The sequence below is a fragment of the Phyllobates terribilis genome, unplaced genomic scaffold (assembly GCF_046119375.1).
Source record: "Phyllobates terribilis strain yellow unplaced genomic scaffold, ASM4611937v1 Scaffold_2__4_contigs__length_985480577, whole genome shotgun sequence".
NCBI lineage: Eukaryota > Metazoa > Chordata > Amphibia > Anura > Dendrobatidae > Phyllobates > Phyllobates terribilis.
Genome location: NW_027362762.1, coordinates 269,934,320 through 269,950,382, shown reverse-complemented (window position 1 = coordinate 269,950,382; position 16,063 = coordinate 269,934,320). Strand labels below are relative to the sequence as shown.

Here is a 16,063-nt window from a genome sequence, read left to right as displayed (position 1 = left end):
GTAAGGCTACTTCCCGCTGTAACTCATCTGTGATGTTAAGAAAATGCTTTCTTTTTCGGTATTTTTCATACAGCGACGTATTTAAAGGCAGATTTTACTAGCTGGACCACTTCTCAGAACAGCACAGAATCAATTCTACTCTACGAGATCACAGTGAACTGCTGCATGACCCCAAATCAGAAATGACAGCGCTTCATATCTCTAGTCGCAAAAAAAAAGTTAGAAATATACTAGCAATACTTCAAAGTAATACTAAACTTAAATACGGGTTGTGCTCATCAGATCTACTGCTTCCACCGAAAGTTAAAAGTTTAGAGGGAAAAAAAAAATTAGTCCAATTATTCAGCTCTTAAAAATGTTTGGAAACTTTTCAAAGAGACATCTAAAAAAACAAGTAATGAGATATTCCTGACAAGACATCAATGGTCTACTGTCTGTTACTTAACGAGTCTACTATTAGGTTATGTTAACCGAGTACATCAACCCGGAGAAACGTGCAAGTAGACTCATTAGTGGCTGAAAACCACTAGTCACAACACAGAGAAATACCAGAATGGCCTATATTAATAGTGTTATCTAAGAATAGCAGCTCTGCCGATTAGCGGATGGTTGAGTCACAGTCATCTGTCACTGCCGAGGAAAGTTTCACGGTCATACATTCACTGCGACTATGTCATACATGGCCGCAGTAGACATCCTTCTAGATCCTCCAAAAGCCTAAAGTGCATATGCAAAGAGGTGTCCTGCATGATGTTAATTACTAAAAATGAATTTAAAATTATTGTGGTGAAGATAGAGACAAGCACAGCTTCCTATAAGATGGGCCATCAATGTCTTGTCGGTTAAGCCCTTCCAAACGTGGGACATAGATGTATGTCTAATATTGGGTGCAAGTGTTTGGATTGAGCTCAAGAACTGAGAGCGCTCTATACACGGCAGGTGCCAGCTGAGCTAAAGAGCCACCACCTGACTAACAGCAGAGACTGGAGCTAGCTCCGATCACTGCTGTTTGACTATATAGACGCCGCCATCTCTGACAGCAGCATTTAGATAGCTCTGTTGTATGAACACACGCATTGGGCTCACATCAGTCTCTCGTGATGAGATCACAGGACTCTGATGAGCTATCATGGCAGCCGGGAACCTACTGAAGACCCCAGTCACGGTCATCTTTGTATTCCCACAAAGCCAAGTCTATGGGTTCTGCTCTATAGAAAGAGCATCATTTTTTTTTTTACCATATACTGAAGTGATGACATATTGCAGTCTATATTACAAACGATTAAACAATCACAGATTCAAGTTCATGTATAAACTTTTACAAAATATATATATAAAAAAAATGTAAAATTATTACAGGTTTGAATCACAATTTTTCTAAAATTGAAAATAAAGAAATGATTAAAAAAAACAAAAAACACACATACTTGGTAATTACCACAGCAGTAGAAGGCCAATGTATGAAAATATAAAATTAATTAAACTATATGGCAATTAAAAGAAGAGGACAAAATATATCCAAATGCCTCAAATGCTGATTTTTTGTCATGTTGGATGCAACAAAAATGAAATAAAAAGATCAAAACATTGTACGTACCCAAAGATGGTACCAATAAGGACTACAGGTCACTCTCCAAAAAAATAAGCTCTTACAGCTGTGTCAACTAAAAAATAAATGTACTGGGTCTCCGAAAATGCCAACACAAAACCATTTTTATTTATTTACAAAGTACTGCATTTCTGTGACCATTAACTTATACAAGAGCTTCTCACTAAATTAGAATATCATCAAAAAGTTAATTTATTTCAGTTCTTCAATACAAAAAGTGAAACTCATATATTATATAGAGTCATTACAAACAGAGTGATCTATTTCAAGTGTTTATTTCTGTTAATGTTGATGATTACGGCTTACAGCCAATGAAAACGTAAAAGTCATTATCTCAGTAAATTAGAATACTTTATAACAACAGCTTGAAAAATGTTTTTAAAATCTGAAATGTTGGCCTACTGAAATGTATGTTCAGTAAATGCACTCAATACTTGGTCGGGGCTCCTTTTGCATCAATAACTTTTTGATGATATTCTAATTTAGTTAGAAGCACTTGTATATACAAATACACACATATACAGTTGAAACCAGAAGTTTGCATACACTATATAAAAAGACACATATGCATGTTTCTCAATATCGGATAGGAAATCAGAATAAACTTTTCCCCTTTTAGGTCAATTAGGATTACCATAATTTTTAATATTTGCCAAATGCCAGAATAATGAGAGAGAGAGAATGTTTTAAGGCATTTGCATTACTTATTGCAAAGTCAAAAGTTTACATACACTAAGATTACTATGTCTTTAAACAATTCTGGACTGCCCATAAGATACTGTCATGTGTTTGGAAGCTTCTGATAGGATTTTTTGGCAACATCTGAGTTAGACACACCTGTGGATATATTTTAATGCACACCTGAAACACACTGCTTCTTTATGTATCATCATGGGAAAGTCTAAAAGAAATCAGCCAAGATATAAGGAAGAGAATTGTAGACTTGCACAAGTCTGGCTCATCCTTGGGTGCAATTTCATGATACCTGAAGGTGCCTCATTCGTCTGTACAAAGAATTATATGCCAGTACAAACAAGATGGGAATGTCCAACCATCATACCGCTCAGGAAGGAGACGTGTTCTGTGTCCTAGAAATGAACGTGCTTTGGTCAAACATGTGCATATCAACCCAAGGGCAAAAGCAAAAGACCTTGTGAAGATTATGGCGGAAGCTGGTAAGATTGTGTCAATATCTACACGGACATGAGTACTGTATCAACATGGGCTGAAAGGCCACTCTGCCAGGAAGAAGGCATTACTCCAAAAGAAACATAAAAAAGCCAGATTAATGTTTGCAAATGCACACAGGAACAAAGACCTTAATTTCTGGAGACATGTCCTGTGGTCTGATGAAACTAAAATAGAACTTTTTGGGCATAATGACCATCGTTATGTTTGGAGGAAAAAGGGAGAAGCTTGAAAGCCTAAAAACACCATCCCAACTGCGAAACACAGGGGTGGCAGCATCATGTTGTGGGGTTGTTTTGCTGCAGGAGGGACTGGTGCACTTTACAAAATAGATGGCATCATGAGAAAAGAAGATTATGTAGCAATACTGAAGCAACATCTCAAGACATCAGCCAGGAAGTTAAAGCTTGGGCGGAAATGGGTCTTCCAAATGGACAATGACCTGAAGCATACTGCCAAAATGGTAAAGTGGCTTAAGGATAACAAAGTGGCTTAAGGATAACAAAGATAACAAACGTTTTGGAGTGGCCATCACAAAGCCCTGATCTCAATCCTATTGAAAATTTATGGGCAAAGCAGAAAAGGCAGATGCGAGCAAGGTGACCTACAAACCTGGATCAGTTACACCAGTTTTGTCAGGAGGAATGGGCCCAAATTCCGACCAATTATTGTGAGAAGCTTGTGGAAGGATATCCCAAACATTTCACCCAAGTCATTCAGTTTAAAGGGGTATTCCCATCTCCAAGATCCTATCCCAATATGTGGCAGGTGTAATAATAATATTAGCAAATACCTCCAATTAGAAATTTAGTATAGTATTTCTGATTCGCTATTTCGCTTTCCTCATGTGCAAGCATTGCAGGACCTTCGGTATCCCTGGTTACGTCCACTGATATAGGGACAGTTAGCTAGTTGATAGTGGTCGTAACCGTTGATACCCAAGATCCTGCAATGCCTGCACATCAGGAAAGAGACATCGTGAATCAGAAAAACTATACTCCATTTCTAATTGGAGGTATTTGCTAATATTATTATTATTACACCTACTACATATTGGAATAGGATATTAGAGATAGGAATACCCCTTTAAGGGCAATGGTACCAAATACTAATGAAATGTATGTAAACTTTTGACTTTGCAGTAAGTAATAAAAATGCCTTAAATCATTCTCGCTCTCTCATTCTGGCATTTGGCAAATATTAGAAATTATGGTAATCCTAATTGACCTAAAAAGGGAAAGGTTTGTTCTGATTTCATGTCAGATAGTGAGAAAAACATGCATATGTGTCTTTTTATATAGTGTATGTAAACTTCTGGTTTCAACTGTATATATTGTGGTAGAGCTGCTCGCTCTGTTGTACTCGGAGGTACAGTCTCTTTAAATGACTTGGTGGTTTATTATAAGAAGCAGCAGAAATCACGGCCAAGTGCATAACATAAACATGGCTTTTCTGGCATAACAGGAAACAAGAAAAAAAGGTACAGAACTGGTTGCTTCGACCAAGGTCTAGCCACTCAGAAATAGCACACAATCCAGTTTAGCACACAAACACAAGCTCCTCTCTCTCTCTCGGGAGCTAGCTTCCACACACTGAACACCACCTGAATGAAAAGGCTGGCTATTTAAAGCCCAGACCACAACCTGGGATGGAGATATGGTGAATGACATCTCGCCCGCACTCCGGTTATTCACCTATAAAACATGCCCTTTTACATGGCCGATTAACCCTCTCTGCACCTAATATGCAGGAGAAGACTTCCATGTTTCACATCACTGAAGCCAACAGCCTCAGTGAAACATACCTCCCCTCCAGTATTCTGCCAGTGACTGTCACATATTATAATATATATACACACACACAGATATATATCTATCTATCTATCCATCTATGTAAAATCGACCATGAGTACTAATGCAATGCCTCTTATCAAAAGCTCTCACCCGACCTCTTACTGCTATCAGCACAGGATGACTGTTCAAACCAAGCAGACACGATCGTTGCACCCTTAGTGTGGCCAAATATTTTAGTGCAACCTCTCACCTACTTATTTTCCATCCATCTCCGTCCTTCTCTGGCTCCATAAAGCCAGAGCTGGCAATCAAAGAGGAGGAGGGTTGAGGAAGAGAAAACAAGTAGGAGGGAAGGTTGACCAAGCACCTATACTTGGTTTGAACAGTCATTCTGTGCTGACACAGTCCCTTTAAATAAAGATGAACTGCATTACCAGACACAGGCCAACCTGCATGACCGGTGTTATATCAGGTACCACAGGAAAGTGACTGTAGTGCTGAGTCATCCAGCTGATTAATGGTATCCAAGGGTTTGACCAATAACACACTGAGGTTTTTTCCCATAGAAATGCCATCAACATTACTTCCTGTAAAATTCAATTGCACTTCTAACTTGAGTTGAAGACAAAGGGTTGTCAAAATTTCTATAAAATTATTTTTTAAGGCATGAACACTTTTAAAATATAAAAAAAATACAGCAAACTCGCCAGCTAGTGCCTTCATGGATGAAGAGGAGGCTGGTCCAGACGTCTTGGGCAGCTCCAGTAGTGATGTCCCCTTTGTTCAGAAGTCAGACCACTAGAGGTTAGGACAGTCCCGGCTGGGTACCTTGGCGCTAGTGGGATGGCTTTTACTTTTTTTCCATCAAAAAAAATGTTTACTTGTCCCGGGCCTCACGACGTTCCGGGGCCGGTGATGGTGGCGTCGCTCGCAGAGCCGCAATCTGCTGCACAATTAGTTCATTAGTGCGCTGCTGCTGCTAGAACTGCTCCTGCTGTTGCCGCTGAGTGAGGACCAATTGCCTTACCAGTTCCTCCATTTTGTCTGCGGGCCTGGGCTGCAATGTGGTAGGTCTAATAACAGACATGCAGCTGGTATTGGGGTATGCCTCAGTTCACACTGTCCGCATTCTCCACAACATTGTAGTGCGGCGGCATTCACACTGTCGGTAATGAGGCAGTGACCCAAGGAAAGTCCAACTTAAATGGCTTTATTGAGCAAAAACTCACAACTCAAAAAGCAACAGCTGTCCTCCGGATCGCAGCCGGGATATCCACAGTCCGTGTAAACCTGTTGCCGTGCGAGACGGCCACGCCATGTCACTTAGGGTGCGTCAGATACGTTGCCTTCACAGGCCTGTGTTCCGCTTCACACAAGCTTGCAGAGCTTCCTGCTATGCTGCTAGCAATCCCAACACTGACATTCCCAAACCTTTGCTGCAGGTTTTTAAAAGGAATCTGTGGACATGAGCCACTTATAAGATCGGGGCTGGAGGGAGTGGACTTACTTACTTTTATTCTGCGCTGCAATCACAGTTGTGTCGGTGATAGCAATGCACTCCATCGGGTTCAATATGCACATCTTAGGAGACACATACCGTCCCTCGCATATGATCCGTCCACTGCCTCACACCAGTGTGAACATGCTCCTACACGTTGCATGTACACCAACTTATACTCCAGTTCATTTCTTTCGGTTTCGCTTTAGGTTCTTGCTCTCAGTGTACACGAGGGCATGGCCACACTTTCTTTGAGCTGGGCATTATGTTTATATAGCTTCCCATTGCAGGGTGTTCATACTTGGGCCTGGTCCTGCTCGGTCCTTACTCATTCAGGCTAATTTTGACACATGGTAAGGTTTTATTAACAGGAGGTTAGGACCGTCCTGACTGGGTACACCTTGGCGCTGGTGGGATGGCTTTTACGCTTTTTTTATTTTAATCAAGAACAGTATTTACTAAGTACCTTATGTGATTTATATGCACTACTGCTTCTTATGTACTTACAGCAGGGTATATGTTCATTTTGTTTCTAATTTAGGTTTTAGCCTGAGACTGGCAGTAGTGATCAGATAACTAGAGGAACACAACAGAGAAATATCTGATGAAGCATTCTTCTAGCCACATGCAGCAGTCCACTGGCTTTCGAGTAGAGCAGGCATTGCTTCTGGAGCTGGCTCAGACGTCTGTAGCTGGATCCGTGGGGCTGTTGGAAAGTGAATATGCCAATGATTTTTTTTTTTATGTTAAGTGAATCCACGCCATAATTTTTTTATTTTTTTTGGACAACCCTTTCATGTAATCTGAAGGACACTGGATGGTAGAAACATGCAAACCTTAGTCACCATTGAGAAGACTGTGGTTGTGGGGCTGTGTATCAGTAATAACAGGACTGACAGAAGTGACACACTTCAAAACTAGAGTTGTACTGACAGAAAGGAAGAGAAAAGCTGCCATGCAGCAGTCAAGCTATACCATAATTAATCTGATTTTTCTAAATATAAGTGTAGGCAAAGAACATTTTTTTTTATAAAAAGCTGTTCAGCATACCATCTGTTCTATCAGTCACTACTATCATTAGTAAAACTGTATGCATGGGATTGACAGCAACTTTGGACAAGTGGCAACCTTTGACTTCGAAGATGAAGACTATCTACTGCTGAACATGGAAAGAACTCTAGCATGATTTCCATTTCTCCGTTTATTACAGGTCTGGGTAGCCTTTATGTGACACCACAAGTGGGTTTCCTTCAGATATGCCGCTGTGATTGACTACAAGTGACTTTCAGTCAGGTATGGAGTCCACAAGATCTGTGAAGGTATCCTGTGCTTTCTGGCACCAAGACCTTAGCTTCAGCTATTTTGTATCATGGTTTCCCAGAAGCACATTTCCCACGGAATCACACTGCCTATGCCAACTTGTCTTCTTCCCACAGTGTATTCTGGTGCCATCTCACCCCTAGATAAGTGACATACAAGTAAAAAATTATGATTCATCAGACTAGTGCTATGTTCTATTCTTTCATGGTCCTATTCAGATAGTCATGTGCCCAGCATGGCTACTCTGATCGGTCTTTAGCAATGCCACCCAATATACATCCAACTGTTATGCACTTTGTGCTGTGACGCCTCTCTATCATATTTGGCATTAAGTATTTCACCAATTTAGGCTATGGTAGCGCTTCTGCGGAATCAGACAAGACAAGCAAGCCTTTGTCTGCCATGCACATCAAAGAGTATTGGGCGCCCCTTACCTTGTGCCTAGAACACTGGTTGCATTTCTTGGACAGCTTTGAGCAGATACTAACCGCTGCATATCGGTAACACCCCATAACACCTGCTGCTTTGGAGCATCTATGACCCAGTTGACTAGTCATCATAATTTGGCTTTTTATCACATGCTCTGGATTTGCTCACAGCAATTCCTATACAATATTGTAAGGGGATCTGCATTAGTAATCCAAGACAATTAAATTTCGGCTGCATGGAATCTGCAAGAAGAATGATCATACTCATTTTCTCAAAGGCTATCCTTTTCTGACCAATTGAATAAGGCACTGAAGCCCAATCGACTCACATGGAGTGTGGGATGATGGCCAATTTGAGGAGGATTTAGGTGCAGAATTTGAGAATTTGTAATTGGGCAACAATCCTAGCCCTCCTTCCCCAGGTTATTTGCAGTATTATGTTCAGCTATCTCCATCAGTCACAAAGACCGTAAATGAAGTAGCAGTGCACGTGTTCTACAACTGGTCCATTCAAACCAGGGGCCAGGTACCAGTAGTGGAAACCACTGAGATCAGCAACTTATCACTTAGAACCTATTCACAGTACAAGTTGTTCTTGTGGAACACCCCCTTTAAAAACGGAATGAAATCCTTAACGTGCACACATGGTATTACGCTTGTCCACTTCTACACCTTCAAGAAGTGACTGCTCACTTTCAGCCTAATAGAGCTCACTCCTTGGCTGGTGTTATTTTCACTTTACCTATCAGTAGTTTTTAATGTTGTAGCTTTTGGGGAAGCATGAGATTTCTTTGGACCACAGTCTGTATGATATAATATGCTGGGGCTTGTATGTCAAGGAAAAAAAAAAAGTTCTCCCACGGCAGATCATGTTTAACGGGAATCTGTTAACATTGGGGTGAATATTAATAAGCATTCATTACAAAAAGCCACTGGGTGCAAGGACTTTGAAAGTATGCAAAGTAAATCTCTTCAGAAGACACTTTCTCACAAGGGTTATCTATCACAGGTAGCTTCTAATAAGTCATCACCATTTAAGACCAGGGATATAAAGCTGGCCAAACACACTAGATGGCCGTCAGATGATGCTTACCACTCTCCCGTTCACAGGAGTGCTCGTTTGGCCAAGTGCTTCCATGTTGCGTATGAGAATGAGGTCAGCCGGCGTCTTATCTCCGGAATAACAATGCGATAGGCATTTGGCCGGCACCCCCCATGCCCATTAGACCATCAGGCGAATCTGTTGATATCGGCGTGTTCAGCCCACATTAGTCTTATGTGTATGGAGGTCTATAGCCAAGTCAGAGACCCATGTACAGCCATCTATAGAGGGGTTCTTGTCCCTCATCAGTGCAGAGCACCATTAGGCTGCCAAAGCGAGAAGCCCTTGGCCTGGGAAAAGGCTCAGGAGATCTACGAGCCCCAGGGGCGGTACAGAGTAAAGTCGACAGAGGTTAGATGCCGTATGTTCAATTACATTGGTTCTTATACGTAACCTTCAGAAAGATCATCAACAGTAGAAGCTAGTAATATACAGCAAAGAACATCACTTATAGGTAATAGGCTGCATCTTGGTATGAATATTTTTGTGAAGGTTACAAGACGTCCTTTATATTAAATCAACATGTCCTTATGTTTCTGGGAGTTTAATATACAGTACAGACCAAAAGTTTGGACACACCTCATTTAAAGATTTTTCTGTATTTTTATGACTATGAAAATTGTACATTCACACTGAAGGCATCACAACTATGAATTAACACATGTGGAATTATATACTTAACAAAAAAGTGTGAAACAACTGAAAATATATGTCTTATATTCTAGGTTCTTCAAAGTAGCCACCTTTTGCTTTGATGACTACTTTGCACACTCTTGGCATTCTCTTGATGAGCTTCAAGAGGTAGTCACCGGAAATGGTCTTCCAACAATCTTGAAGGAGTTCCCAGAGATGCTTAGTACTTGTTGGCCCTTTTGCCTTCACTCTGCGGTCCAGCTCACCCCAAACCATCTCGATTGGGTTCAGGTCTGGTGACTGTGGAGGCCAGGTCATCTGGCGTAGCACCCCATCACTCTCCTTCTTGGTCAAATAGCCCTTACACAGCCTGGAGGTGTGTTTGGGGTCATTGTCCTGTTGAAAAATAAATGATGGTCCAACTAAACGCAAACCGGATGGAATAGCATGCTGCTGCAAGATGCTGTGGTAGCCATGCTGGTTCAGTATGCCTTCAATTTTGAATAAATCCCCAACAGTGTCACCAGCAAAGCACCCCCACACCATCACACCTCCTCCATGCTTCACGGTGGGAACCAGGCATGTAGATACCATCCGTTCACCTTTTCTGCGTCGCACAAAGACACGGTGGTTGGAACCAAAGATCTCAAGTTTGGATTCATCAGACCAAAGCAAAGATTTCCACTGGTCTAATGTCCATTCATTGTGTTCTTTAGCCCAAACAAGTCTCTTCTGCTTGTTGCCTGTCCTTAGCAGTGGTTTCCTAGCAGCTATTTTACCATGAAGGCCCACTGCACAAAGTCTCCTCTTAACAGTTGTTGTAGAGATGTGTCTGCTGCTAGAACTCTGTGTGGCATTGACCTGGTCTCTAATCTGAGTTGCTGTTAACCTGCGATTTCTGAGGCTGGTGACTCGGATAAACTTATCCTCAGAAGCAGAGGAGACTCTTGGTCTTCCTTTCCAGGGGCAGTCCTCATGTGAGCCAGTTTCTTTGTAGCGCTTGATGGTTTTTGCAACTGCACTTTGGCACACTTTCAAAGTTTTCCCAATTTTTCACACTGACTGACCTTCATTTCTTAAAGTAATGATGGCCACTCATTTTTCTTTACTTAGAATTTGTATTATGGCAGGAAAAAAGCAGCTAACAGTCTATTCAGTAGGACTATCAGCTGTGTATCCACCTGACTTCTGCACAACACAACTGATGGTCCCAACCCCATTTATAAGGCAAGAAATCCCACTTATTAAACCTGACAGGGCACACCTGTGAAGTGAAAACCATTTCCGGTGACTACCTCTTGAAGCTCATCAAGAGAATGCCAAGAGTGTGCAAAGCAGTCATCAAAGCAAAAGGTGGCTACTTTGAAGAACCTAGAATATAAGACATATTTTCAGTTGTTTCACACTTTTTTGTTAAGTATATAATTCCACATGTGTTCATTCATAGTTTTGATGCCTTCTGTGTGAATGTATAATTTTTATAGTCATGAAAATACAGAAAAATCTTTAAATGAGGTGTGTCCAAACTTTTGGCCTGTACTGTACATTATTCGTGTCTATAAATATTCAGCGCTCTATGAATTAAAAAAAAAAAAGAAAAAGAAAATGCACAATTCATTTAGCTGCCCATGTTCATGTCCCGGCACATACTAATCAGTGAGGGTTTTATAAGGTATACCGTGCAGTGGAAATCTCTAATGATTAGGCAGTAGATTAGCATACAAAGCAGGTTTCACTTCAGGGCAAGGAAGTCGCATGGTGTAAGGTGCCATGTTCCCGATCTATAGTTCTGAAAGCAATTCTGGTGGGCTAGTACATTAAACATTTTATGGCACTTAATACATGTCCATTAATTTACACTTCAAGGATCAGTTATAAGAAAATTAGTAATAGAACAACTGGAAAGAACATAATGCCAATATTTCACATAAATGGAGAATCAAACACATTTTAGCAGCCGGCTATTTGAGACGCATTTACAAACAGCTAGCGATTTGTAATTTTACAACCTTTACTGCTGAAATCATTACGAGAATGATCTTCCCATCCTAAGATTCTTAGGATCATTTAGCTACAGATGAAGGACTTACCTCTAGTACAAGAAAAAAAATCTTGTTCTATGAGTAGCCGCCATGCTTTCCGACATGTTCCGTACTTTGAGGTAATTGACGAACCCTCTAAAGAATAGCAGCAGACCTAAAACAAAACAAGATCATCCTTTGTTGAATAATTCTTAAATATTACATTTTCACGCCAAATCATACCAAAAAAAGTGATAGTGAGGTGACTGGTGTGCAGAAGGGAATAAAATAGTGATGCTGTTTCTAGAGGGAAAAAAAAGAAAAAAGACACTTTAGTGTGATCTCAGACAACATCTGAATAGTAAGACATCATTGGTGGAAGGTAAGCTTTTGCTTTTTCCCCACTATAAGTAGCACCACTCTACTGAATGGCCAAGTCTGGTATTGCAGATTAACCTTATTCCTGACACAATCCACAGACAAGAGTGGGAGTGGTTCCATTTCTGGGGCCATCAAAATCACTTCTATTTCATAAGGGGCAAATATTTGGGGGTTTTCGTGAATTTTTTTTCTAGAATAGATAGAAAAACATGTAAATCGGAAAATAATGCAGATAAGCATGTTTATTCTTACTAGATAGTAGTATACATAAATTATATCACTAGAAGACCTCATCAGTGCTGAAGGGTGAAGCCCCTTCAGTAATATACAATGTTCACAACCCTTCCATCGCATCCAATATTTCCTTTATTCTTCAAAGTCTTGAGTTCCTTTCAAACCAACCACATGTCCACAATCAGTTGTATCTGCTACACTATATATGCAGCATCATCTATGGATTCACGTCTTAGTTTCTAATCCTCAATTTCTTAACAACTTCCAACCAGTCTGTGGAGCGATAATCCATTCTGAGTGGTGCCCAGAATCACGGGACTACGTTATCATTTACTGGATGTACAACCAAGTCACAAAATAAGTTAGAGGGCTACTTTATTCCCAAAAGCTTCCTCAAGGCTGTGCCTTGGGAGGCTGGAAACCTCCACCTAGCTTACAGAACATCTGTACTATGCATTACTGAACAAAGCACGTTTTGAGGTCAGGATGATTTTGAGATGAACTGATCCCGTCTTTACGAGACCTGTTTTATGAAACATGCCTTTTGTGTTAATGACAGTAGGAAAATGACTTCTTCATGGGCTACATTTTGCTTAAAGCCAAGGACGCGTGCCACTGCTCTAATGATGATGTGGTCACTAGAAAGCACGGAGAGCGTTAATTAGTTTAATTAGCAGAGTGAGAGCAAATGGCTTCATCATCTGTCCCTTATTATGTAATAGAGTGACTGCAAAATGTACAATAGAGAGATTTTAAACATATATGACTCCACAATGTACAAGATCAACTATTTTTGGATATTAAAGACTCTCTTCCTAAAACAAATAAAAAAAGAATCACTTATTACAATTCCTTTCCTTCACAACTTCCTAGACGTGTAGCAAAAAAATGAATTTGCCAGGAAAAGCGGCATGTCCACCTGCGTAGAGCGGCTTCTTATAGTCTCACATACTGGCACATACAGGGGGATCATGTATGGGCTCGATAACATTCCTGAGCTCAAACAGGACAGAATACTTAAGGCCATTTTCTTTATTTTTTTGGTATTTATAAGCCAAAACTAGGATAGAACGCAAGTTTTTCCATTTTAGTTTTCTGTCTAGGTTTCACTCCTGTTGTTGGCTTACAGATACACGAATATTTAAAAGGGTTTCCGACCTTTTGGGACATATATCTAGTTTTTTGAGGGTTTTTTTTTTTTTTTTTTTTTTTTACTTAAAAACCATGTAATTTGGTCAAAAAATAATAATTTTGCAGTGGAGTTTCATTAAAAAAATTTTGCCTTCAGTGTTGCACTAAATATTAAAGGCTGCAGAATGAGTTAATGAGACTGTCAGTCAGCCCGCTGATGATTTAACTGGGAGTTTGTAACCCTTATCTGTTTTTTTTTTAGCTCCTCTGAATTGATTTACAACCACAGATCACAATAAAGTTAAATGTGTCGGGGAAACAAAGAGCCTGTAAACGCCAAACAGCGCAATATTTTTAAAGAAACCTAATTTGAAAAATGATTTTTAGGCCCAAATACATGCAATTTAAGAAAAAATATATATATTAATTGTCCTCACTGAAGGACAACTCCTAAAATGTACAAGATCTGGGTCGGAAAGAACTCTCAAAAATGCAGCTCCAAGATTGGTTGTCCCAACTGTCTTTGATTCTGAAAAGGTACATCTGCCCAACTGAAGACTCTCTCTCTAAAATATGGGTGACAGCCAAAATGCTCAACTCTGAGCCCTACAACAGAAATAGGGCAATAACATTTTTAAAAACTAGTCAGGAAACTTAAGGATTTCTCATTACTGGTGGATTCTTGATTTTAGGGATGAGAACTCTGGAGGTCGGTCCCCAGGGTGGTAACATGGTAAACATCCATTACCATGACAAGAGGAGAGCTGGCGGCCATTCTTTATTGAGATGCAGATCGCACTTATGGTGGAATTAGAGAATGAAGAGGATCCTTTCCTTTTATCCTAATGACCGTGGAGGAGATTAGAAACAGGTGCTGGTCAGACAGCAGATTACTGAAGTTAGTACAATATTTCCCTAGTCATTATGACGTGGGGACGAGAGGTTTGTAAAAAGTAATCTTGTTAAATGTGAAGGTTTGAGAACTATTATTACCCCGGTAAATATTGCACAATGTTTCGGAGTGAAGCTGATACAACGGATGTGCTGTGATCTGGAAGCATGAAGGCTTTTACTATGCCTGACTGAACACGGCATAATGTACTATGCATTTCAAAGAACGCTTTCCTGACTAGCAGACACACCACAGCCTTAGGGGCCGGTAGCGCTCCTTCATTCCCATCAATGCTGTTTTTGGATACAGCAATGTAGGAGCTGCAAAAAAAAAGGCTAAACTAAAATACAGGCATGCTGCAAGCAATATATGTCATACAGGAGCGTAGCGATCTAAAGTCCCCTCATTTTCACTTGATATTGCCTAACAAATGTGTTTGGCCTACGGCGTTTTGTATAATACATTAGCTGTTTCCCTAACGAAGCAAACGCTACATGTTATATGACCACCAGTAGGAACCGCCGATTATTAATATCACTGTCCGGAGTGAGAGCAGCAACTCAAATGACCCATTATAGGGGCTCTCCGCATAAGACATCCCTCTTCTCCATCAAAATGGCTCATTATAGGGGCTCTCCGCATAAGACATCCCTCTTCTCCATCAAAATGGCTCATTATAGGGGCTCTCCACATAAGACATCCCTCTTCTCCATCAGAATGGCTCATTGTAGGGGCTCTCCACATAAGACATCCCTCTTCTCCATCAGAATGGCTCATTATAGGGGCTCTCCGCATACGACATCCCTCTTCTCCATCAGAATGGCTCATTGTAGGGGCTCTCCACATAAGACATCCCTCTTCTCCATCAGAATGGCTCATTATAGGGGCTCTCCGCATACGACATCCCTCTTCTCCATCAGAATGGCTCATTGTAGGGGCTCTCCACATAAGACATCCCTCTTCTCCATCAGAATGACCCATTATAGGGGCTCTCCGCATAAGACATCCCTCTTCTCCATCAGAATGGCTCATTATAGGGGCTCTCCGCATACGACATCCCTCTTCTCCATCAGAATGGCTTTTTATAGGGGCTCTCCGCATAAGACATCCCTCTTCTCCATCAAAATGGCTCATTATAGGGGCTCTCCGCATAAGACATCCCTCTTCTCCATCAGAATGGCTCATTATAGGGGCTCTCCGCATACGACATCCCTCTTCTCCATCAGAATGGCTCATTGTAGGGGCTCTCCACATAAGACATCCCTCTTCTCCATCAGAATGACCCATTATAGGGGCTCTCCGCATAAGACATCCCTCTTCTCCATCAGAATGGCTCATTATAGGGGCTCTCCGCATACGACATCCCTCTTCTCCATCAGAATGGCTCTTTATAGGGGCTCTCCGCATAAGACATCCCTCTTCTCCATCAAAATGGCTCATTATAGGGGCTCTCCGCATAAGACATCCCTCTTCTCCATCAGAATGGCTCATTATAGGGGCTCTCCGCATACGACATCCCTCTTCTCCATCAGAATGACCCATTATAGGGGCTCTCCGCATAAGACATCCCTCTTCTCCATCAGAATGGCTCATTATAGGGGCTCTCCGCATACGACATCCCTCTTCTCCATCAGAATGGCTCTTTATAGGGGCTCTCCGCATAAGACATCCCTCTTCTCCATCAAAATGGCTCATTATAGGGGCTCTCCGCATAAGACATCCCTCTTCTCCATCAGAATGGCTCATTATAGGGGCTCTCCGCATACGACATCCCTCTTCTCCATCAGAATGGCTCTTTATAGGGGCTCTCCGCATAAGACATCCCTCTTCTCC

At 41.1% G+C, this 16,063-nt stretch overlaps 1 protein-coding gene across 2 annotated transcripts in view; it reads right to left on the bottom strand.

Annotated features, from left to right (window-relative positions):
* The window catches only part of NDFIP2 (Nedd4 family interacting protein 2), a 117,141-nt gene that overhangs the window by 8,172 nt on the left and 92,906 nt on the right, over positions 1 to 16,063 (bottom strand). For both annotated transcript variants that reach the window (XM_073664091.1, XM_073664092.1), the window contains one exon: positions 11,662 to 11,767. In XM_073664091.1, the coding sequence (XP_073520192.1) occupies positions 11,664 to 11,767 (104 nt within the window). In that variant the 3' untranslated portion in view covers positions 11,662 to 11,663. The remainder of the gene's footprint in view (positions 1 to 11,661; positions 11,768 to 16,063) is intronic.